The sequence below is a fragment of the Myodes glareolus genome, chromosome 23 (genome assembly GCF_982192425.1).
Source record: "Myodes glareolus chromosome 23, mMyoGla1.1, whole genome shotgun sequence".
NCBI classification, from domain to species: Eukaryota; Metazoa; Chordata; class Mammalia; order Rodentia; family Cricetidae; genus Myodes; species Myodes glareolus.
Window position 1 is genome coordinate 46,921,705 of NC_142048.1, and position 23,445 is coordinate 46,945,149.

At 47.0% G+C, this 23,445-nt stretch overlaps 1 protein-coding gene across 6 annotated transcripts in view; it reads left to right on the plus strand.

The window, feature by feature from the left end:
- Tacc1 (transforming acidic coiled-coil containing protein 1) overlaps window positions 1–22,295 on the plus strand; it is a 91,190-nt gene extending 68,895 nt beyond the window's left edge. For all 6 annotated transcript variants that reach the window (XM_087901043.1, XM_087901044.1, XM_087901046.1 and 3 more), the window contains 10 exons: window positions 509–569; window positions 2,851–2,971; window positions 5,437–5,489; window positions 8,215–8,340; window positions 9,849–9,925; window positions 11,928–11,971; window positions 13,940–14,100; window positions 14,468–14,574; window positions 15,467–15,587; window positions 17,216–22,295. In XM_087901043.1, the coding sequence (XP_087757169.1) occupies window positions 509–569; window positions 2,851–2,971; window positions 5,437–5,489; window positions 8,215–8,340; window positions 9,849–9,925; window positions 11,928–11,971; window positions 13,940–14,100; window positions 14,468–14,574; window positions 15,467–15,587; window positions 17,216–17,284 (940 nt within the window). In that variant the 3' untranslated portion in view covers window positions 17,285–22,295. The remainder of the gene's footprint in view (window positions 1–508; window positions 570–2,850; window positions 2,972–5,436; window positions 5,490–8,214; window positions 8,341–9,848; window positions 9,926–11,927; window positions 11,972–13,939; window positions 14,101–14,467; window positions 14,575–15,466; window positions 15,588–17,215) is intronic.
- Window positions 22,296–23,445: the final 1,150 nt, after the last annotated feature.

The window sequence follows — 23,445 nt, forward strand, 5'->3', positions numbered from 1 at the left end:
GATGGTAACAATTTGTTTCTTTTTACTTTCTCTTGGCCAAGGCTCCTTTCTGTAAGTGCCTAGGCCTAGACTGGAGCTGTCTTTGGAGAGTTCTGTGGTTTTTAGTGCAATAAAGATTTTTTTAAAGACTCTGGTCTAGCGTGGTGATTCTTCTGGTGAACGTCAAAGCCAAGCAAATAAAGGTCTTAACCGCAGTCTCTAGCTGCCCAGGCTGTTCTTAGCAGTACTTAAGTCTCGGAAAGGTGCCTTTTTGTTTGTTTGTGGTATGTAATTAAACATGTGGGATACCTGGCAACCCATAGACTCGAGTGAGGTGGTCTTGCGGGAGAATGAGCCGGGCCGTGGGTCTCTAGGGTCTGCATCGTCTCCACAGCTCTCCCATGCAAATGTCTGATCGCGGTGCTATGCGCTTTGGCTTCTGCCCTCCACCCTGTGCTCTGTTCCATCTCATGCCTGGAGAGTTGTTGCTGGGATTCCAACCTGGCTTGTCTGTTCCTCTCATTTCTAGGAGTGGCTGCAAGGTGAAGAAATACGAAACTCAGTCTCTTGATTTGGATACGTGTTCTCAGGTAAGTCTGTACTGGTCGCCAGAGTGGGTTTTGTCCTGTGGGGGTGTCTTAGGAGTCAGACTTAAGGAAACCAATTTTTAGATTTTTAGTGCCCTAAACTCAGTCAGGAAGGCTGGGGGCCTGGAGAGCTGGCTCAGCGGTTAAGAGCACAGGTTGCTCTTCCAGAGGACCCAGGTTCAATTCCCAGCACCCACGTGGCGGCTCACAACTGTCTGTAACTCCAGTTCCAGGGCCTCTGACACCCTCACACAGACATGCATGCAGGCAAAACACCAATGCGTTTGAAATAAAAGGAAATCATTAAGAAAAATAAAGAAAAGACAACTCTCCCAATGGCCTTCAAGTGGGGGGTGGGGCAGCATATTCTGCTGTTTTCAGCACAGTGCGCAGGTCACCAGAGATGCTGTGACATTTTGGTGGCAGTTCTATAAAGGGCGCTGACTCTGTTAACGGACGAGATAGCTTTTTCTTTTTATTCTTACTAAGGCTCGGGTGGCTTTCCGATTTGTTGCCTTCAACAAAATGGCGGTCCTGAAAATAAGTCTGAGAGAGACTAGGCATTGAACCTGGAAGAGGGTTCAGAGAGTCTTCATCTTAATTCAGTAATAGATCTTATCGTGGCTTTGAATGCTGCTCCTGATTATAATTATAAAGATGGAATCCAGAAATTAATTGGTACTGATTCTTATTTTATCCTAGTGGTTAATGATATACATACAGGAATATATGGAGTAATTAAGAAACAAATAAAAAACCCCAAACCAGAGTGCACAGGTCTGTGATGCCATCTTTTTATTATTTGAAGCCTTATTTCAGCGTAACTGTGATTAAAGAAACACACGTACAGGTTAATAGGATGCAGTTAAGTTTATCTGTGGCATTTGTACCAACAACTGTAGTGTAAGGTGCTTTGAAAGGAGCGTTAGAGTCTGCAATTGGAATTCTTCTTTGACAATACATATTCTTCTTTACAAATATGTGAAAAAAAAATCCTCAAGTTTTACCAAAGCAGGCAACACAAACTGTGAAATTTCTTTGCAGTTAAAAAAAAAAAAATTCAGCGGGGCTGGAGAGATGGCTCAGTGGTTAAGAGCATTGCCTCCTCTTCCAAAGGTCCTGAGTTCAATTCCCAGCAACCACATGGCAGCTCACAACCATTTGTAATGGGGTCTGGTGCCCTCTTCTGGCCTGCAGGCATGCACACAGACAGAATATTGTATACATAATAAATAAATATAATAAATAAATATTTTTAAAAAAAATCCAGCTAGGTGCAGTGGCCCAGGGCTTGAGTCCTAGTACCTGGGAGGCAGGGGACCAGCCTCAGAGACTTATAATGAAAGAGGATGTGGTATTTTTAAACAGAGAAGTTAAAGACCTTAAAAAAAAAAAAAAACTTTTTAGGGCTGGAGCTCAGCTGGTAAATTGCTTGCTGTGCAAGCATAAGGACCTGAGTTCAAGTCCCAGCACCTCTGAAAAAAGCCAGGAGTGGCAGTGATGCCTGCCATCCTCGCCCTGGGGAGGCAGGGTGTCCCGGAGCCTGCTGGCCAGTCAGCCTTGCTGGGTGGGCGAGCTCCAGCGAATATTTTATCTGTTTTTGACAGTTTCTACACATCCACGGTGTATTTTGATCTTATCCATTCCCCCCAACTCCTCCCTCCGTGAGATAAGTTCTCGGTGGACGTGGAGTGCATCCAGATTCGGAGGGAGAAAATGCCGTCCAGTTATGGCTGCTGGAGGACTTGTCTGAGGAGTGTGAAGTGGGTGGTAGGGTATCGAATCAACAGAGTAACTGAGTTACAGTAAGTCAGGTTGGTATTCAGAATATGCAGGTGTTGATGATGTCATTTGTGGTTATTCCAGTATGCTCCCTGAAAGAGTTGGTCATTATTAAAAATCCTTGTTCTGAAAGTTCTTGACTGTGACTAAGAACTTCGTACTGCACGGTGCGGCGAGTGTACTTGAACCGAGGAGGGGGATTATATGCAAGAAAAATGGATCTCTGACCTCAGAGCCCTTGAAGTGCTTAAACTTTCATGCTTAGGTTAGAAAAGCATAACTTTTAAAATTGCAGGCCCGGGCCACAGAAGTGAAGTTCTAGAAACAACATTGCGCGTTTGAAAGACTGAAGCTTTCTCCTGGTTTTGTAGGTTTGGGTTGGACCTGTGGCGAGCCCTGAATAGCCTCACTCTGTCACAGCTGCATGCTCTGCTCTAGAAATGTCGCTGGTCTCCATGACTGCCCTTCTGAAGGACAATCTCTTCTCTGTTGCATTCCCCAGGATGAAGGGGCTGTGATCTCGCAGATCTCGGACATTTCTAACAGGGACGGCCACGCTACCGATGAGGAGAAGCTGGCGTCCACATCCTGCGGTCAGAAACCAGCCGGGGCAGAGGTGAAAGGTGAGCCAGGGGAAGGCCCGGAGTCCTGGGGATGCTCTGATGTTCCCGTGTCTCCCATAAGCCTTGCATCTTCATCCTCAGAAGCCGGTACAAAAGCAAAGGCATGCCGGAAGGCCTGTGGCAGTCACCCGAGGGATACTTCAGGTGCAGATCTGTGTTTGTTCTTTACTGGAAGAGACGCAGATGTGCTTATTAGCACAGTCCTGGGTGGACATGGGGAGGAGTGGGGCGGGTGCCCAAGAGATGCCGGTTGAAGTTTTCTATCATTTTGTATCGGCACGGAATCCTCGAGTGGCCTGCAAATATGTCCTGCATGTGGTGTTTTGGAGTTGTCCTGGCTCTTCTCCTGCAACACACTTCCAGGCTGGTTCCACTCTCTGCTGCGCTCCTTTTTAGAGAGCCCATGCCTGAGGCATCTCCAGCATCTTAAAGTCTCCAGTGCATTCTGGGCTTCACCTTTACTGTTTCCCATAGCAGCCTCTTGGAGCTTCCGTGCAGGGACTCCCTGCTGTACATTTTACCTCATGACTTTCCTTAACTTTGCAGGGAGAGTGTACAGCCCCTTCACTCCTGTATCCTTACTGACGCTAGGACCGTGTTGCCTGTTGATGCCAGATTCTGCTGCTTGCATTTCCTGGTGCTCTTTTTCTCCCCAATCTATACATTTTGCATTTCTTTTTGCCCCCATTTCTCTTTTTTCATTGTAGATCCACGTAAGAGGGGTCGCTAATAACCACATGGCGTAGTCAGTATTAGACTGTCTTGAAATTTCCTCTGCCAGTGAAATTAATCCAAAACACTTAGTTTACCCCCAGGCATGTTTTTACAACAAAGACAAAAATAGCCATGTTCTTTGCCTAATATCACAAGAGTGGTATCTGGGCTAGCTACTAATATTGTTTCTTCTAAAACCTTCTGAGCTGGGCCTCCATAGTCCACACTGTGCCCAGCATTGTTCTTGTCCAAGCTCCTACTAGATGGCCAAATCCCCTTTACAGTGTTGTTCAACCACTTTCCTAGTTCAAAGTCCCAGAGTCTCCTGCATTCCTCCACCCACCCCCACCCCACAGTCAGGTCTGCCACAGCAAGAAAACACGTCCTCATACTTGTTCTTCTTAGTTATTTTTCTATTTTTGTGACAAGACAGAAAACATATAATTTAGGGGCTCAAGGTTCCAAAAAGTTGAAGTCCATGACCTCATGGTAGCGAGTATGGCAGCAGGCAGACATGGCACTCGAGAAGCAGAAGAGAGCTTCCGTGTTGAGACAGTAACAGCACAGCACAGAGAGAGAGAGAGAGAGAGAGAGAGAGAGAGAGAGAGAGAGAGAGAGAGGGAGAGAGACGAGAGGGAGAGATACGGGGAGGGGGTGCTTACTGGAAATGGCATGGGCTTTAAACCTCACTAGTGACACATCTCCTCCAAGAAGACCACACCCCCTAATCCTTCCCAAATAACAGTTCCACCTACTGGGGACCAAGCTCTCAGATATATGGGGAGCTATTCTCATCAGACCCCCGCACCCAGCTTAAAAATGGATGTCTGTATGGTGTAGGTATGTGCATGTGAACACAGGTACCTGTGGAGGCCGGAAGCCTCGGGTCCCCTGGAGCTGGAGTTCTGGGCTGTTGCGTACCTCCTGACACGGCGCAGGTGCTAGGAACCTGTGCAAGCAGTGTGTTCTCCTAACCACCCAGCCATCTCTCCAACTCCTACTGAAATTGTTCTTGTGGACAGTCATACATTTAGAGAAGGGGAACAATGGAGGTCATGACCTGTCACTAACCCCCAGAAAGCAGGTAGAAAGTCCGAACCAAGCAAGTTACTCTGACCCCACCCTCCACCCCACTGCCTCAGTTTCTGTTTGTGGTCATTTCTGCACTGTATCTGATGCCTGAGATGGTCAGCTTGCGGACAGGAGAGGTTTACATTAGACTATTCAAATGTTGCAACAAGAAGATTTTTAAGCTTTTTTTGTGTACCTTTCTAAATTTTAAACTTCCTCCAGGGATATAGTCATTGTCCGCCCCCCGCCCCCCGCTCCCCACCATGTCACCTAATACCGGAAAAGTAGGCCCGATAGGAAGGAACCCAGCTAGACGGTAATGAGCTTGGAACTAAGGCAATTTTATCTGCTACGTGGCTTATATTGAGAGTGTCCTCCCAAGCCAGAATTTAAATGTGCTCTATTTAGAAATAGAGTAGGATTCAGTGTTCGCTGAATTTCTAGTGGACACAAGGGGGCAGACCTGCCATTCCTTCAGCTGGAGGGTTGACAGCTGTGGCCAACTCTGCAAGCCTGTGGGCTTTTTAACAGTAGAGTTCAAGAAAGCCAGCACACCTTCTAGGAATCTTTACATTCTGTGTTCTGTTGTTCTAAGCGTGCACTGGAGTTGCCTAGTCGTCACCAGGAACAAAGGAAGCCACTCCTTGCAGTCTGTATAAAAATGACTTTCTCTGTTTCAGGTTTAGAGAAGGAGACATGCCAGAAGATGGAGAAAGAGGAGTCAGCCGTGCATGTAAGTTCCCAACTTGGAGGGGTGTTTCGCCTTGTTTTGAGCCCAGACTAATTTTATTCAGTAAATTCTAGTTAATATTGGGTGATGGGGGGAGGAAGAAATGTGGGACTGGCTAGATGGCTCAGCAGGTAAAAGTGCTCGCTGCCCAGCCTGACCACCCACACAACGCTGGAAGGACAGAATGGACTCCAGACTTGTCCTTTGACCTCTGTACGCACGCTGTGCTACACAGGCTCACACTCATGCTCACATACACATTCTATACAGTTTCCTCATCTGCAGATCTGACCGTGTGTTCATAATGTTCTTTACACACCACTAGCCCCATGTGATTGTGGGCAAGTTGAACTGTTAGTCTGAATTGAGATGCCTTATAAAATATGAAATGCAGTCAGCCTTTTGAGACTGAGTACACGAAAGAGAGCAGTTAGTAAATGTCTCAGGCGGTGGGATACAGTCCGTGATGGTGGAGCACAGGCAGTGGGATACAGTCCGTGATGGTGGAGCACAGGCAGTGGGATACAGTCCGTGATGGTGAAGTTGACTGAGGATTCTGACATACAAATAATAAAAACTCACAAAAACTGACCATAAAATGTGTATCAGTGTAGCACCAGAAAAATAAAGTCAGTTTGCCCCAGCGAGTTATCTGCCTAGGTGAGTTGTATCATAAACTAGAAGGTGAGAAAGTTTTACGGTGCCAGCTGCAACCCAGAGCCTTGAGCTCGCTAGGCAGCGTTCTCTACCCGGGAGCCCCAGCCCAGGAGTTTCTCGATAGGAAATGGACCCAGTGGTTTCAGTATCCAGGGATAGATGGGCATTCTATTGCTAAGGAACAGATTGCTCCAAAATTTAGTGGCTAAAATAACATTTATTACTTCATTGTTCCTATGAGTTAGGAATCTTTGGGGGGGGGTTGCCAGGTTCCCCGATTGAAGGTGTTTTTTGACTAAGTTATTGATCAGAACTGATCTTTGGGCTTGACTTAAGGTGGATTTGCTTCCAATCTTCCATGGTTATTGGCAGACATATCAATTCTTTGCTACCTGGGTCTTTCCACAGAGTATCCCAGTATATAGAAAACAGAGACTCTGTGGCCATCTTGCCTTAGTTAGGGTTTCTGTTGCTGTAAAGAAACATCATGAGAACGGCAACTCTTCCAAAGGACAACGTTTAGCTGTGGTGGCACACTTATAGCTCAGAGGTTCAGTCTATTTTCATGGGACATGGCGGCATGCAGGCAGACATGGTGCTGGAGAAGTAGCTGAGAGTTCCACATCTTGTAGGCAACAGGAAGTAGACTTGAGCATATATAAAACCTTAAAGCCCACCTCTTTGTGACATACTTCCTCCAACAAGACACACCTATTCCAACAAGGCCACACCTCTTAATAATGCCACTCCCTATGAGCTTATGGGGGACAATACATTAAGCCACCACAGCGACCTTTGACATGTCTGAGTGGTCCCTGAGAGCAGCCTTCATCTAGAATAAATGAAATCACACAAGCGAATGGGTACTAGGAGATGTGGTGATTGGGGTGGGGGGGATCCTGTTAGAGGTGACTCCTCTCCCAAGTGAGTCTGCAGAATGTGTGCTGCCAGGTGGCAGCATTGGAATTCCTCTTTTCTGTAGCCAAAGACAAGTTTCTAAATTGAACCTAGGGCTAAAGTCTATAAAGGCGCCTGCTAAAATTACATGTGTCTTTTGAGCATTTGGAGAGAGGCGGAGGCCAGGATGGCCCAGAAAGTTTTAAAGCCGTTGGTCGAAGTTGTCATCAGATTTTCTGTTTGGTCCCCGTTTAAAAAAGACTGCAGGAAACAGACTGTTGGCCAGACAGTAACTTCTCGGATGTGCTTGCTCACACTCGGAGGCTGAGATTGTTTCCAGGGTCACTTTGGCTGGCATTTTGGTTGTTAGGTTACACATATGCAAAAAAACTCATTTTCCTAGGTTTGAGGAAATTGCTTCTTTAAAAAAAAATGCTTTGGGGAAATGCCAACTAAATATGGCTCTTTAGAACTGCAGCTGTCCTGGAAGGAAGCTGATCACCAGAAGACCAGAGGCCACCAGGAAGGAACTACTGATGTAGCTGCAGAGCTGAACTGCCCATTAGCCCCTCTGCTCCCAAAGACCTGACTTAAGCACAGGTTTTACGTTGAATCCAGCCTCTTTGTGTAAGGGTTAATATGGGTGTGTACTTGAGGTCCTCACAGCGGCTGAAGTCCTTGGTGAGCCTGAGTCACTGAGCGGGAAAGATGAAGGTCAAAGGTCAGATAGATTTGCCATGTTAGAATCATTGCCACAGCAGTTAAACAGAGATACAAGCATCCGTATGTGGATTGAAGGGTTCTCGCTCTTCTTGAAAAATTATTTGCATAAGACACATCCCCAGAAAATACCAGAAAAAATGAAGTATTGGGACATGTTTCTTTTCCGCCTGGGACTCTATGGTAACCAACCACTTGACAATTATACTCTTCTCCTTCGCGAAAGAGGAAAGCTCTCTTGGGTTAGCTGTTCCTCCAGCATACGCTGACCCGAGTAGTCACTAGCACCCCTTCCTTTAGTTAGTCCTGCAACGAGATTGCTGGCTTAAAGCTGCCTTTCTCCTGCTTCTGCAAGCACATTCATAAAGGGTGTGGTCTGTGGTGAGGAGGTTGCTGAGGTATATTCAGGGTTAAGCTGGAGACCAACCATGTTAAATATAACCCTGTCCCACAGGGACTGCTGGAGTCCTCGTCAGAAAAGGCCCCCGTGTCTGTGGCCTGTGGAGGTGAGAGCCCCCTGGATGGAATCTGCCTCAGCGAAGCAGACAAGACTGCCGTGCTCACATTGATCAGGGAAGAGGTAACATTCTCTTTCTGTCTGCAGAGGTCCTGTCTCTGCTGACTCGCCTCACCTTAACCTGCCCCTTCCTATTCTCTGTAGCTTATGGTTCCTGTAGACGCCGGCCTTGGTGTTGGTGTTCAGCAAGCTGATGCACTGACTTTGTACCCTGAGGTGACCACGTAGTAGATGGAAGGAAATCTGTGTCTGATCAGTTGAAGCACACAGGGTCACCCGTGGGTTCTTTTATGTGTATGCCAAAGGAGCACCTGATCCCTCAAGGAGTTATAAGCAGTTAGGAGCTGACACATGGGTGCTGGGAATTGAACTCAGGCCCTTTGCAAGAGCAACCAGTGCTCTTAACCTGAGTCATCCAGTTCCATCTCTATATTCTTCTTTCTTTTCTTTTTTTTTAAATGTACATTGGTGTTTTGCCTGCATGTATGTCTGTGTGAGGTGTTAGATCCCCTGGAACTGGAGTTGTGAGCTGCCGTGTGGGTGCTGGGAATTGAACCTGGGTCCCCTGGAAGAGCAGCCTAACCACTGAGCTATCTCATCTCTCCAGCCCCCATCTCTGTATTCCTGAGACCTTTTATATAAGCACAAAAGCAGAAGATTAGGAAGAAGGGAGAACCAGAGGAAGATAGTGGAAGGGAGGCTCTGGATGCCTGTTTGAGCCCTTTGCAGGGCAGACAGATCTGAGACAGGGAGTGGAGAATACTTCTAATTATCAAGACTGTCTCAGATGTGAAGCTGGGTTCTGGTCATTCACAGTGGGCTGCACCCTGAGCCCCTTCGTTCTGACTCAGTTCTCATCATCAACTGCTGAGGCATCACTACAGAAAGGGGTGTGATGGGTGTGGTAGTGCGTTAGTCTCGGCACGTGGGTTGCTGAGGCAGGAGGATCATAAGTTCAGAAATAAGACAAAATCCAGAGGAGTTGAGAGTACCCGTTAAATGTGAGGGAGCTGTGCCTTTCACCTCACCTGGTGGCCGGGCACTGTCCTGTTCACCTCACCTGGAGGCCGGGCACTGCCCTGTTCACCTCACCTGGTGGCCGGGCACTGCCCTGTTCACCTCTCCTGGTGGCCGGGCACTGTCCTGTTCACCTCACCTGGAGGCCGGGCACTGTCCTGTTCACCTCTCCTGGGGGCCGGGCACTGTCCTGTTCACCTCTCCTGGTGGCCGGGCACTGTCCTGTTCACCTCTCCTGGTGGCCGGGCACTGTCCTGTTCACCTCTCCTGGTGGCCGAGCACTTGTCCTGTTCACCTCACCTGGTGGCCGGGCACTGTCCTGTTCACCTCTCCTGGAGGCCGGGCACTGTCCTGTTCACCTCACCAGGTGGTGGCTGTGTTATAGCACCCTGTGTAGCTGAGAATGTACTTTCCAAGATGTTTCTTATATACAAACACTGAGCTGTATGGTATTCCTAAGTGTTAATCGAATATCTTGTGTCAGACTTGGTCGTGTGTTATTTTTCAGTTTCTAGTAGATTGGTGAAGTAAAACAAAGCTTTATTATAATCTAGATAATCACTAAAGAGATCGAAGCCAATGAGTGGAAGAAAAAGTATGAAGAGACCCGGGAAGAAGTCCTGGAGATGAGGTCAGTCTGGTGCTGGGGTGGGCGTGGTTGCACACACCTTTAATTCCAGCACTCTAGAGGCTGAGGCAGAAGCTGATGATCTCTGCGTCTGAGCCCAGCCTACTTTACTTACCAAGTTCTAGGATAGCTAGGCTACAGAGAAAGGCCCTGTCTCAAAAAAGGAAAGGAAGAAGTCAGAGCTAGTATTGACTATTTTCTTCAAATACCATAGTTTCAAGGGTTATTTATAGCATCATATGTGAATAGAACTTATATAATTCTTGCCTTTTTAAAAGAACAGAAGTCTATTTTAAAAATATCCATTTATAATAAAGAGTAATAAAACTTACTGGTACAGTCAATGACGGAGGTATTGAAATTAGTAAAAGACAAAATTAATGGGCTTTAAATAAAAATCTTTTAGCCATGGTGGTGATGATGGTTGTGGGGGCTTTCAAATTCCTGGAACCCCAGCACTCTGGAGACTGGGGCAAGAGGACTACCCCAAGTTTGAGGCCAGCCTGAGCCCCACAACAAATTCCAGACCAGTTGGGGCCCCAAAGAAAAAGGAAGTATTTTTTTCTTTTCCTGTCCAGTTTAGAAATTTAGGAGTCATTATGTTACTAAAGATAACCTCAAAGAAGAGGAGAAAGCATAAACCTCACCAGCGAGCCCTGGAGTGTTGACAAGACATTTTAAACATGGCTGCTGTAATTTGTGGTTCTTGTTTTATTTGGTTTGGGAGGACTTCCTGGCCCCAGCTTTAGTGAGCTTACCATGGCCACCATAAGGACTTTGGATGCAGAGTCCAGCTTGGCGGGCTCACCACTAAGGGGCAGCTGCAGGGAGATTGCCCGGCACTGGGTCGGTCAGAAGAACCAGGCTTCACTGAGTGAAAGGCCAACTCGAGGGCGTGCTCTTCATTCTCGGAATAAGTGAAATATTTGTGCAGTTGGACATAAGATAAAACTTGAAACTGAATTGGAGAACAGTGCTTAAAAGGCAATGGGCCAGGAAAGATGGAGTCAGGGCGGATCTCATAGTAGGAGCTCTGAGGAGTGTCTTTAATTCAAAAAGATTGTCTTACAGTATTTAAATAGAAAAAATGAAGATGGTTGTTTTAATAAAAGACTGAAAGAGACATGCATGTGTATACCTTTAATCCCAGAACTCAGGCAGAGTCAGGTGGATCTCTGTGAGCTCGAGGCTAGCCTGGTCTACAGAGTGAGTTCCAGGGCAGTCAGAGCTGTTACACAGAGAAACCTGTCCCGAAAAAAGCAAAACAAAACAAAACCAAGAAGACTAAAAGGCTTCTGTCTTAGCTGGCTTTCAGTTGCTATGAAAAACACCATGGCCAAAAGCAACTTGGGGGCGTGAAGGGTTTCAGCTTATACTTTCAGGTCATAGCCATCATCAAGGGGAGTCGGAGCAGGAACCAAGGCAAGAATGCTCCTTCCTGGCTTGCTCAACTAGCTAGCTTTCTTATAGAACCAAACCACCTGCTGAGGGATGGCAGGGTGCTTTCAGTGGATTGGGCCCTCCCACATCAATCAAGAGAACTACTGAGGGGGTCAAGGGTCAGTGTGATCAAGATAATTTTTCAGTTGAGATTCTCTCTTGTCAGGTGACAATAAAAAAATAACCAGGACAGTTTATTAAACACAAAGTGTCAAAAGCTTTTGGAGTTCAGGATGTGGTCCAGCGGTAGAGCACATACTTAGCTTGTGCGAGACTAGGGCTCCGTTCCTAACACTCAAGACATAAGCTGTCTTCTTTCCATTTCTCTTCTTCCTTTTTATCTTGTACAGAGAACACTTAACCTTTCAGAACTTTAGTGAATCTAATGGATGTAAGAAAAAAAAACAAAGAGGGGAGACAGAACAGAGGTGTGGTTTTATACGTGTTATTAGATGTTTGTGACTTTATTTCAGACAGAATGTCTTTGACTTCCATTGCCTCTCTTCTGATAACAAAAACAAGTTTTATGTTATAATTACAACTTACTACTTTTTTTTCTTTTTAGAAAAATTGTGGCTGAATATGAAAAGACCATTGCCCAAATGATTGGTAAGGAGAAAGGTTTTTTGTGTGCTTGTTTTGTTTTCTGAGCATGGGCCCTAGAAGCTATCTGAGCCTGTCAGGTGCCACAGCAGTAGACAAACACGTGTTTTTACAGTTTTGGAATCTGTGGAGTCAAAGCCAAGGCTGTGACTGTGTCTGGAAGGACCCCTTCCCCTCCCCTTCCCCTTGGCGCCTTCCAGCACGATCATTCAGTCATCCTGAAGGAGACAGCTAGCTTTCTGAAGCCTTGTTTTCTTTCTTTCTTTTTAAAGATAGGATTTATTTTTTATTTGTGTGTACACACACACGCACCTGCCTGAGTTTATGTGTACCAGGTGCCCATGGAAACCACAAGAGGATTTCAGATCATCTGGAACTGGAGTTTCAGGTGGTTGTGAGCTGCCTAACATGGATACTAGGAGCTGAACCCGGATCCTCCACAAAAGCCATGCATGCTCTTAACTGCTCAGCCGTCTCTCCAGACTCCCTTTGGCTTTTTCCTGCCTGGCTACTGGCCAATCAGCGTTTATTTAAAATCTAATTGACAGGATCCAGACCACTGTCGCACAGCACCGTGTCACAGTTGTACGTATTGTGGGGAACAGTTGTACATGAATCCAGTGGCCAGCGATTAAGCTATTATAGCTAGCATTTCCGTTTCCTTAAACATTTATTATTTCAAGGCAGGTGCATAGCATCCCCACACTCAGGAGGCAGAGTTCATAGCTGGTCTGGCCTTTAGAGTGAGTTCCAGGCCCGACAGTACTACGCAGAGAGGCCTGTCCTTTTTTTTTTTTTAAAAAAAAAAAGGGGGGGGGATGTTTGTCATTTCTTTGGGAACATTCAAATTCCTATGTACTTTCTAATTTTCTATAAATTAAATGCCAAGTTCTTGTAGGTGGATGCCATCCTACTTTGTTATAGAACACTCGGACTTGCTCAGTCTGGTGCTCACTGCCCACCCTTCCTCTGTTCATCTCCCAGCCCACCTTTCCCATCCTCTAGTGACTGCTATTCTGACTGCTACACCTGTAGGATCACCTCATTCAGCCTTCACATATGCTGAGAATATATAGTGTTTTGCTTCCTGTGCCTGGCTTTTTTAATACGATATTCTCTGAGCTGGGCTTTCTTTTCTATGGGGACCGATCCAGTCTGTTCTCATGACTTGCTTCTGTGTTTTCTCACCACTGTGACCAAATCCATGATTATAAACAGAAGAGAAAGGACTTATTTTGGCCCATGGTTTCAGAGAGTTCTGTCTGCAGTCACTGGGTCCCATATGGTTGGACAGAACACATGTGTTGGGGGGAGTATGTGGCCAAGCAGAGAGCAGAGAGAAGCAAGAAGGAGGTCTGGCAAAGACACACCCTAGGGCAGCCTTGAACTCACTGTGTAGCCCAGGCTGGCTTTGAACTCGGTGTTTCTAGGTCAGTATCCCAAGTATTGGCATGGCAAGTATGTGCCTTTGCACTCAGTGAGTCTTTAGTCTGCAGGTTCTGATTTCCCTCCCTGGGACCCGGCACAGAGAGCATATGCAGAGACACTGTGACTTAATTGTCCGTATGGAACTCCCAGCCTCACTTAGCTGCCAGCCTACGGCTTGACTCTCCACGAATCTATTCTGACCTTCTAGCATTTAAGTACTGAAAAGGTTTCCCCACCGTCCACACCAGCAGCTGCCTTCCCAGCCTAACCTTGGCCCTGGCTGTCAGCTCTGTGCGGCTCCCATCCCCAGTCCCTTCTGGGTACCTGCTCCAGTCTCTGCCCTGAGAGGCCACTCTGTGAACACCCGCTCTGTCCCCACGTGGCACATCCTGCTTGTCTCCCCGTCACTTGTCACTGTGTGTCCTCCCTCTAGAACAGGAGTTCGGGAGCGTGGGGACACCTAGGCCATGCCCCCTTTTCCAAGAGCGTTGCTTGGCTCACCCAGAGTCGGCGTTCACTTTGTCTCCTTTGACTTGTGGTTCTCAGAAGACGAGCAGAGGACAAACATGACCTCTCAGAAGAGTTTCCAGCAGCTGACGATGGAGAAGGAGCAGGCCCTGGCTGACCTGAACTCTGTGGAAAGGTCCCTTTCTGATCTCTTCAGGAGATACGAGAACCTGAAAGGCGTGCTAGAAGGGTTCAAGAAGGTAGGTGTCCTTCCGCCTTGTCTCCTGGGTGGCTGTGTGGTGGCTTAGTAACAGGCAGTTTCTGCTGTCAGGGTGGTGGACAAGCTGAGACTTGGGCTCCTTGGTCATTTGCCTTGATGGTAGTAAAAGTGGAAGAGATTTACAAAGCAATATAAGTTAGGACATGGAGAAGTCTGTAGGCTTTCTTTAGTGGGGGTGCACAAGCCTGCTGAAGTTGCCATGGACTATGAATCAAATACATCTCAATTAAGCAGACTTTCCTATAAAAAACAAAACAAAACAAAACAAAAAACCAACCCTTGTGATACACTGTGCAAGAGAAACAAAGAGACATTCATGTTCGTTTTGAATTTTCCCTTTGGAACAGAATGAAGAAGCCTTGAAAAAATGTGCTCAGGATTACCTGGCTAGGGTTAAGCAGGAAGAGCAGCGATACCAGGCCCTGAAGATTCACGCAGAGGAAAAGCTGGACAGGTAAGAGCTTGTGAATGTGCGCTGCACCTGCTTACTGCTGCAGGTGGAGGCAGACAGTTTGTCTACAGAGAACAAAGGTGTACCTTTTACTATCTGCGTTCTTGCTTGTGTGTGTGTGTGTGTGTGTGAGAGAGAGAGAGAGAGAGAGAGAGAGAGAGAGAGAGAGAGATTTTATTCCTCTGGTTAGAGTATAAAAAGCTGTGCACACACAGCATCCATCCCCTCTGTTTCTCACCACTTAACCTTTAGCCCATTAGTGTTGGCATTTTGTGGTTTTCCTCGGATATACATGCTAAGCCCCTTAGTTTATCTGTGCTCATGAGGACCTTCCCCCTGGCATTTCACTGTTGAAAGGTCTCCGTTTAGACAGCTGCTCCTGCTGGACATCGTGGTCTTTAAACTCATCCTGGTGCAGAAGTGCCATAGCAAGCAGCGCTGTAGACTGTTCCTTCGTGATAGATGAGGAACTGGGGTCCAGCAAGCGTGGAGTTATGATAATTGTAAAGACTGACCAGTTGTCCTCATTAGACATACAATGAATGACACCCAACATTGTATGATCAAGTGCAGAGTAATCCAGGCCACCATCGTACTGGATCATTTAAAAGTTAGGATTGATATGAAAAATTAAGTAATGTCACTTTCTCATGAAGTATAACTTTGGAAGTATGTTGAAGTATATTGAAGTATTCTGCTGTCAGGTGTGCCATGGAAATGTGCTTAGCAGTTTTATATAAAGCGCATTTTGTAAGTCATTGTTTCTGGGTTTTCCTCTCAGTTCTTTGGAATCTGGGTTTTGTGGAAGTCAGTAGTCAGTACCCTGAGTCTGTTCCTCGTGGCTAACCATGCTCTTCTGATTTCTCCCTCAAACAAACCCAATTCTCCACCACAGAGCCAATGAAGAGATCGCTCAGGTTCGCTCAAAGGCAAAGGCTGAAAGCGCAGCTCTCCATGCTGGGCTCCGGAAAGAGCAGATGAAGGTGGAGTCCCTGGAAAGGGCCCTTCAGCAGAAGGTACGCGGGTCTGTCTCAGGGGTCTTCTAGCTGATACAGAGGCATGGGCTGCTCTCCTCTGTGGCTTATGTCAGTCCTTGGTATACATAGCTTGACGTGGGTCTGGAGGAAGGTGGCTTTTTCCTTCTTACACAGACACTCCAGGCCAGCTCCTTTATGAACAGATTTGGGGGACACACATTATTAACCAAGGCTACGGGGAGTCATCAGACACAGGCAGGGTTCCAGGGGGGAAGTTGTGTTTTAAGTGAAGTTCAGGGGCTGTAGCTCATCAGTTTTCAGAGCAGATGTGCCCTGCAGGGACACGAGGCCATGTCTGGGGGCTGGGAGATGCTAGTAGCCCCAGAGTGGGTGAGAGGCCAGCAATGCTGCCAAGCATCCTATAATGGACAGGATATAGCCCAGATCAAATCTCAGCAACATAATGGATTCGGAGAAACTGCCATGAAGAAATTGAAAGCAGAAATAATGTCGCCAGGCTCAAGACTGGCTGCCTGCCTTTGGACATGCCAGTGAAGCAGAGAGACAAGGTGGAAGGCCGCATGAGAAGGTGGAGGGCTCTTGTCCAAGCCGAGTTGGGTGTGCTTTATAGAGACAGGAGTTGGGGGTTCCAGTCTGACGCCTGCATCTCTCACGCCTGCCTGCCACGCCTGCCTCCCTCACGCCTGCCTGACTGGGCTTGGTGGTGCATCCTTGATCCTAACCCCCATCTCAGGATGCTTTTCAGTTCTACACATTACCTCCTCGGAGTATTCGTGTCAACACTTGCCCCCTTGGAGTTGCATATACACCCTGGGTGAGCTGGAAGGGCAGCTGCTCCAGGCCCTCTTGCTTGATCCCTCTCACTATCCTGAGAGGAGACCTCGATGCTCAGTCTCTGTGGCACCAGTTGTATTTCTCATGCTCGGCGGGTTTTGGCCTTGCTCTTTCTTCTTCGCTGTTGAACTTGCTGCATCACCACGTGTGCATTCGTGCAATGATGCAAACTTACTGCATTGCCACACGTGCATTCCTGCAGTGATGCAAACTCACTACATTGCCACGTGTGCATTTGTGTAGTGATACGAACTCACTACATCATCACATGTCCATTCATGCAGTGGTGCTAACTCGCTGCATCACCACGTGTGCATTCATGCAATGGTGCAAACTCACTACATTGCCACGTGCATTTGAGCAGTGGTGCAAGCTTGCTGCGTCGCCATGTGTGCATTCGTGCAGTGGTGTGAACTCGCTGCATCGCCACGTGTGCATTCGTGCAGTGGTGCCCTTTGACTTAGAGCTTGTGTCTGGCCACCCTGACTCGGACTCTGGAATCCCAGTCCCTGAAGCTCTTGGTGGGTAAAGCGAAATCCACGACCTTGTGTTTTAGCCTGCAAGCCACTCAACAAGAGAATCGGAAGCTAAGGTTTATGGGCTGACTTCAGGAGGGTCGATGGCTCTCCCCACCCTCAGCACAGTTAGTGCAGTACTGGGAACACACTTTGATGGATGGAAGACAGTTGGTCCTCAACCTCGGAGGACTGATACAGGGGTGGAGAGGCACTAGGATGTCTGGGGCTCGTCTAGCCACCGGCTTTTCTCTCAGAACACAAAGCAGCCTGCAGATCATATCCTTTCTCTTTCAGAATCAAGAAATTGAAGAACTGACGAAAATCTGTGATGAGCTCATCGCAAAGCTGGGAAAGACCGACTGAGATTCCTCCCGTGAGCTGTGCAGATCTGAGTCTGGCTGCTTGTGTCGTGACCACAGTTATCTTGCCTTATCCAGAAGTAATCCCTCCTTTGCAGAGAAAAATAACTTTTTAAAAAGCACATGCCTGCTGCTGCCTGTCCCGCTGCACCCCACTGCTGCAGCCGGAGCCTGGCTGGTGGGGAAGGAGCTGACGTGCCAGCAGGGGCCTGTGCACCCAGGCTGCCGCTTCTGCTAGACGGGCTGCTGGGTCCAGCGCGTGCTTCTCCATCTGCAGTTCATCTTTACTTTTCTCGAGTGTGTGAAATTTCTAATTTTGTGGCAACCATGTGGGGTTATCTTCCCAGCACATATTTGATATTTTTATGACCCGGTTAACAGTTTAAATTTCAGTATCAGCCGTTTTATTGAAGGAGACAGTTTGGCCCTGTTGCCACTAACAGTTTCTCAATGAGACTTGAGTTCCCTTTTATTTCCAGAATTTCACTTATGCGTATATATGTGTACCTGCTGCCACTTTCCCCCTGAGGCATGTTCAGATAAGGATTTTTAGGGAGGAGCATAGTTACGTAAATCAACACAGATCAGATCCTTCTTTCGAAGCAGAGCCCTAGGTCTAAAAGCCAGCTTCAGACTTTGTAGGGCTGAAAACACTGCACCGCTGCTTTGAGTGTTTCCAATTCACAGAGCCCTGGGTTCGATCCCTAGAACTACAGAAACTGGATGCTGTAGCGCATGCCTGTAATTCCAACACTCCAGAAGCGGTGGGCAGGAGGATCAGAAATTCAAGGTCATCCTCAACTACATAGCTACTTGGAGGCCAGCCTGGACTGTATGAGACCATGTTTCAAAAAAGGGGTGAGCGGAAGCATGGTGACAGCTTAGCTGTTGGGAGGGCAGGGCAAGAAAGCCGCTGGGGCCTGGAAAAAAAAGGCAGCACAGCACTAGGCAGAATAGACCTTTTCTCAGAAATCAAATGCCCAAACCAAAATTTGAGTCAGGGTGGAGAGATTGGGGATGTGAAGATCAGGGATGTAGGTTTCATGTCCAAGGAAGACTTTGCTGTGCTGTTTGTTGCCCCAGTGTTTGGACCCTTGGGTCCCAGCATGGCCCCTTGCGCTCAGACTGAAAGTGGCCTCTTATAGCTCCATGACAACAGCCTGGGCCTCCCCAGATCTCGCATCTGATGGATGTGTCCACCTGGGGGCAGTTAGTCTCTAAAACAAAATCAGCTGTTATCTATTTGAAATATATACAAAAGGGGCTTGGGAAAGGGTCAGCTGGTTTTGTTAAAAGAGAGGGCAGCCTAGGGACCAGTTTGGGGTGAAGGGCTGTGGTTTTCTGTGTTTACAAGCATGGCACACTTCAGAGACTTTAAAACAACACACATTTTCATGCTGGAGGTGGACTTTAAAGCCAAACAGGCAGTAAAACGTCATCCCCCAAGTCGGCTTGAATGCAGGGGAAGGGCAGTGCAGCGAGAAGGTCCACACAGACAAAATGAAATTCTATAGACACAGACTGGGGGATGTTAACCCCCAAACAGAAATTTCCCACACTGCTGTCAGTGAGTTCCTTTCCATTCGACAGGCAAAACCAGATCCATTCAAGTTTTAATGCATTTTTTGGCCTTCATCATCTACCGTGAGTCATCATGGTGGATATGCACTATTCAGTGCACACACGTTTTCCTCCTTGTCAAACTATTACAGGAGCCGACTTCAGAAATGAATTATGCCTCATGGAGAAACTGTAGGTCTTAGAAACAATGTCCCTTTAGTGGCGTGTCACCATGCGGGTGCCAGCTTTAGCCCCAGGGAGCGAGCAGTGTCTTTTGAAGCTAGAAGTCACATTTTGTCAGTGTGTGTTTATTAGAACTGGTGCTTAGGTTAGGCTGTATTTTGAGGCCTACTGTCTTAACATTTTGTACAAAACCATGAACAAGTAGAAGTTACCTGTGGTTGAAGGAATGGCTTGACAATCATTTAGTCACAGTGGCTTCATGTGAAGGCTGTAGCCATAGACATATTATTGTCGGGTTCAAGTGTCTTCCGGGGACATAACTGACGTCAGCTTAACTCTCTTCCACAAGGGAAGTTAACTTTGTATTTCAGGAAACACTGCAGAAGTTTCTGCCACAGTGTAATGGTACCAATCCATGTGTGATTGGTATTGAGGGTTTTTTTTTTGTTTGTTTTATTTTTTTGTTTTGTTTTTTTTTTTCAGTATGAAAGGCTTAGAGTGGTCTCCATCATAAATTTTTTTTGGTAGTGCTGGGGGTTGTACCCAGGGTCTTGAACATCTTAGCTAGGCGAGTGCTCTCCTGTGGAGCTGCATCTCTGGCCCCAGTCATCTTTGTAAGCCTGTATAATTTTAAAGCACCCTTTGCTGTGTGTTACAAAGCACAGAAGAGGCGTGGTGACTGTCCTTCCCTGCCACACTGGCGGAAGAGACCCCTTGAAAAACAGGCCCTGCTCGATGAGGTTGCTGTTCAGGGACATGAAATAGCTCTGTAAGCAACGTCTGCCAGTGGCCTCTTAGTCATCACCATTGCCAGGAAATTTCTGCAGCGTCTAGCTTGTGGATACTCTCCAACAAGAATAAAAATGTCGCTTGCACAGCTGGAAAATTAAGAACATATACTAGGCAGAGGGGAGAATATTTATTTTTCTTTTAATTAAATGAGCCCTAAAAATTTCTTAGCACTCTAGAGTAAAAATACAAAGTTTCCTTCAACACATACTGGGGGGGCCAAATACTTGCTTGTTAGGCAATTAAAAAGGGGGACCAGGCCTGGTGGCACACGCCTATAATCCTGGCTTTCTGGTGGCAGAGGCAGGGACCAAATGTTCAGGCCTGACTGGGCTATACAAGGAGATCCTGTCTTCAATGATTTAGGAGCTGCTACTCAGCAGTAGCATTTTTTTTACTTACCACACACAAGGCATTTGTGTGCAACCCCAGCATTGTAAAAATAAATAACAAAAACCCTAAAACACAAGGGAAGTAGAAGCTACTGACTCAGAAAGTGGTTTGGGAGCATTAGGTGAACCTGTTGAGACTCTCAGCATAGACCCATCTTTCTAGTTCCTCTTTGCCAAAGTGTCGACAGCTGTTACCTGTCAGTATCCCAGACCGGGTTACCGTGTGCTTACCCTGTTTGGAGACTGGTAACTTCCCCAGATTTTGTATTCTCTGCTTGGTGCCCTCGTGTGGAGTGTAGCATCTTCAGAAGCAGACCAAATTAGGAAGCGCTCAGCGCAGAGCTCTCTCGGGAGGGTGGTCCCTGTCGCTTAGGATTAGAGTTCAGGCTCAACTTCCTTCCCAGCCAGAGCCTGCTTTCTCCCTGTGCAGACTTGGCACTGCCCGTGCGCAGACCGTTCACCAGGCAGCCCTGGATGGACCACAGTAGAGCAAAGCCCTCACCTGCAGCCAAGATAGCTCAGGCTAGGCCGGGCCCTCTGCAGCTCCTCGGCATCGGGAGCCGCGACAGAGTTCAGGGCGCACCAAGCTGAAAGTGGTGTGGACCGCCTGTAGCTCCTTTCCTTAGTCTCTATTTCATTCTGTGGTCTTTCGACTTGGTCGTTCCTGCTGTCTCTCTGTAGCTCTGTGACTCTCTGAGCCTGCTCTCAGGTTGCTTTTCTTCTTGAGACAAGAGAATGTAGGTGTTGAAAGAGTCGATGATTCAAGCAAGGAATTTGAAAATGTATATATTATGAAGATTTTTAAGGGTAGGAGATTATTATTTACTTACTAAAGAACAGATAAAGTCTGGGAATCCCAGGGTACCAAGCCAAAGGTCTGGGACATCATCTTTCAAAAAGTTTTAATAACAGAGTTATTTAAAGGAAGCTAATGTTCAGAAAGGTTTGACTGGCCTCCAGATTCCAGTTATTTAAAAAAAAAAAAGCAATTTACTAGGGCTGGGGGTGTAGCTCAGTTGGTGACACACTTGCTCAGCATGCTCAAGTCCTTGGATTTCATCCCTAGTGCTGGGGAAAAAGCATTCACTACTAAATTCTTCAGGGTCCCATATGGATAAGAAAGGGAAACAAATGTCTAGAAACAGCGCGTCTCCCTCTTGGTTCTCTCCCGAACCAGCACAGAACACAGGCAAGCACTTGGCACTGCAGAGACTACAGATTACACTTCTGGTAGTTTCCAGCCAAACGCAGCCCCCTCTCTGTGCCTGTCAGCCTGCAGTCAGATCTGGACAAATAAGATTCCTGAGGAAAGACTTTAACTGTACTGTGGTTTCAGCTTTATGTAAACACATAGGTTCCCGTTATAGTTCCAGTATGGAGATGCTGCTGCAGTGCTGGCCTTCGGTAGTCTGTATGATGTTCTCACTGCTCAGAGCAAGCCAAGCATGGGGCTGAGGTATGGCCTGAACCTTCCCTGTATGGGGTCATGTATGTCAAGATGCTACTTTGGCCCTCTGCCTTTTTGTGGTATCTGAATATACCCAACAAAAGTGCTTCCTCTTCACACAACTGACTCGATATTTGTGAATAATTTTCAAATGGACACAGAAATTTAAACTCTGAAACCACATCCGATCCAGATACAGGGCAGCGTCTAGGTCACCCCTGCAGCCTCAGCTTCGTCCTTTGCAACCCTTGGGACAGGATTCAGTCATCCTGAAGTCCCCAAGGCAATGGTCAGCTTTCCAGTATCGCTGTTAGCGAGTCTGTATTTGCCAGTAGATGCTCACTGTACTAACGTGCCAAGTGTTTATTGCACATCTGCTCCCATCATGTCCCCCGGTGCCCTAAAGTGTGTGAGGAGCCCCTAACTGGGTGGGTGGGGCACCTGCTGCATTGTCTCCTGTTGTCAGGACTGTGTTGTATGGAATAATCATCCCCATAGATTTTATACACATAGTAATTTCCCTTTTTATATGTCAGGTAAATATTTGTAAAGGTTATACTCACACAAAAGAATTATTATGATAATTACTAATATATTTTTTCCATGTTTCATTGCCTGAATAAAAACTGTTTACCACTGTTAAATCTGAGGTGTGTCTTCCTGGTTGTCAGTTGATTTATCCTTGAGTATTTCTGGTAGCCTCTCATGGGTTCCATATTTCTGTCTGAAAATAGATGACATTTTCCTCTGCTCGTTTCCTGGGGCTTCATGCATTTCACTGGGCATGTAATTGAAAACAAAACAAGCTCCGGAATTCTGACCCCGCCACAGAAACCACCATGACGGCGTCTGTGCAAACAGATTTTTGCTGAGTGCTCCTCGGTGTCGCTTAGAGACTAGTCCATTCTGACATTTCAACTCCCCCAGAAGCCAAGTTACTCCGAGCTTTCCACCTTGCTGAAGGCCCCGGGGTGAGCTGGAGCTGTGGAGAGCACAGCTGGTGCGCTGTGTGTTTTCTAGGTTAGTACAGGAAAAATGTGAGTGTCGGTTGGACCAGCTCTCTGGCTAGGGTGGGCCAGGGCAGAGCTGGAAGAGAGCAGTGGATACTCAAGACCTCTTTTTACAATTTAGCTGAGGGATGAGGAAGTCAGGGTGCTTTATTTGCTTAATGTGAATCTCTGCAGCCTGTGATGGTCCTGGTCCTGGTTTGGGGGACAGGGTACCAATTTGTTCTGACTGCAGAGGGCATCCTACAACAGATCTCATTTTTTAAAAATATTTATTTCTTATGTATACAATATTCTGTCTGTGTGTATGCCTGCAGGCCAGAAGAGAGCACCAGACCCCATTACAGATGGTTGTGAGCCACCATGTGGTTGCTGGGAATTGAACTCAGGACCTTTGGAAGCGCACGCAATGCTCCTAACCTCTGAGCCATCTCTCCAGCCTCCTGATCTCATTTTCTTAGCATTGTTGACGAAGTAAGATGAAAATTGACCTTAGATAAGACTGTCCAAGATAAGACCATCTTGATTTCAATCAACAACAGGAACCAGGCAGTGGTGGTACATGCTTTTAATCCCAGTGCTCAGGAGTCAGGCAGGTGAATCCCTGGGAGTTCAAGGGCCAGCCTGGTGGTATACATACAAAGTTCCAGGACAGCCAGAGCTACACAGAGAAACTCTCAGACAGTTTCGCCTAGTGTAAAGCTTTGGCATGAAAGGTTGAAGTAAAGGTTCTAGCTTTGCTTGGGGCAACAGGTAGGCCCCTAATGCCCTCATTTAGATGGGGAAT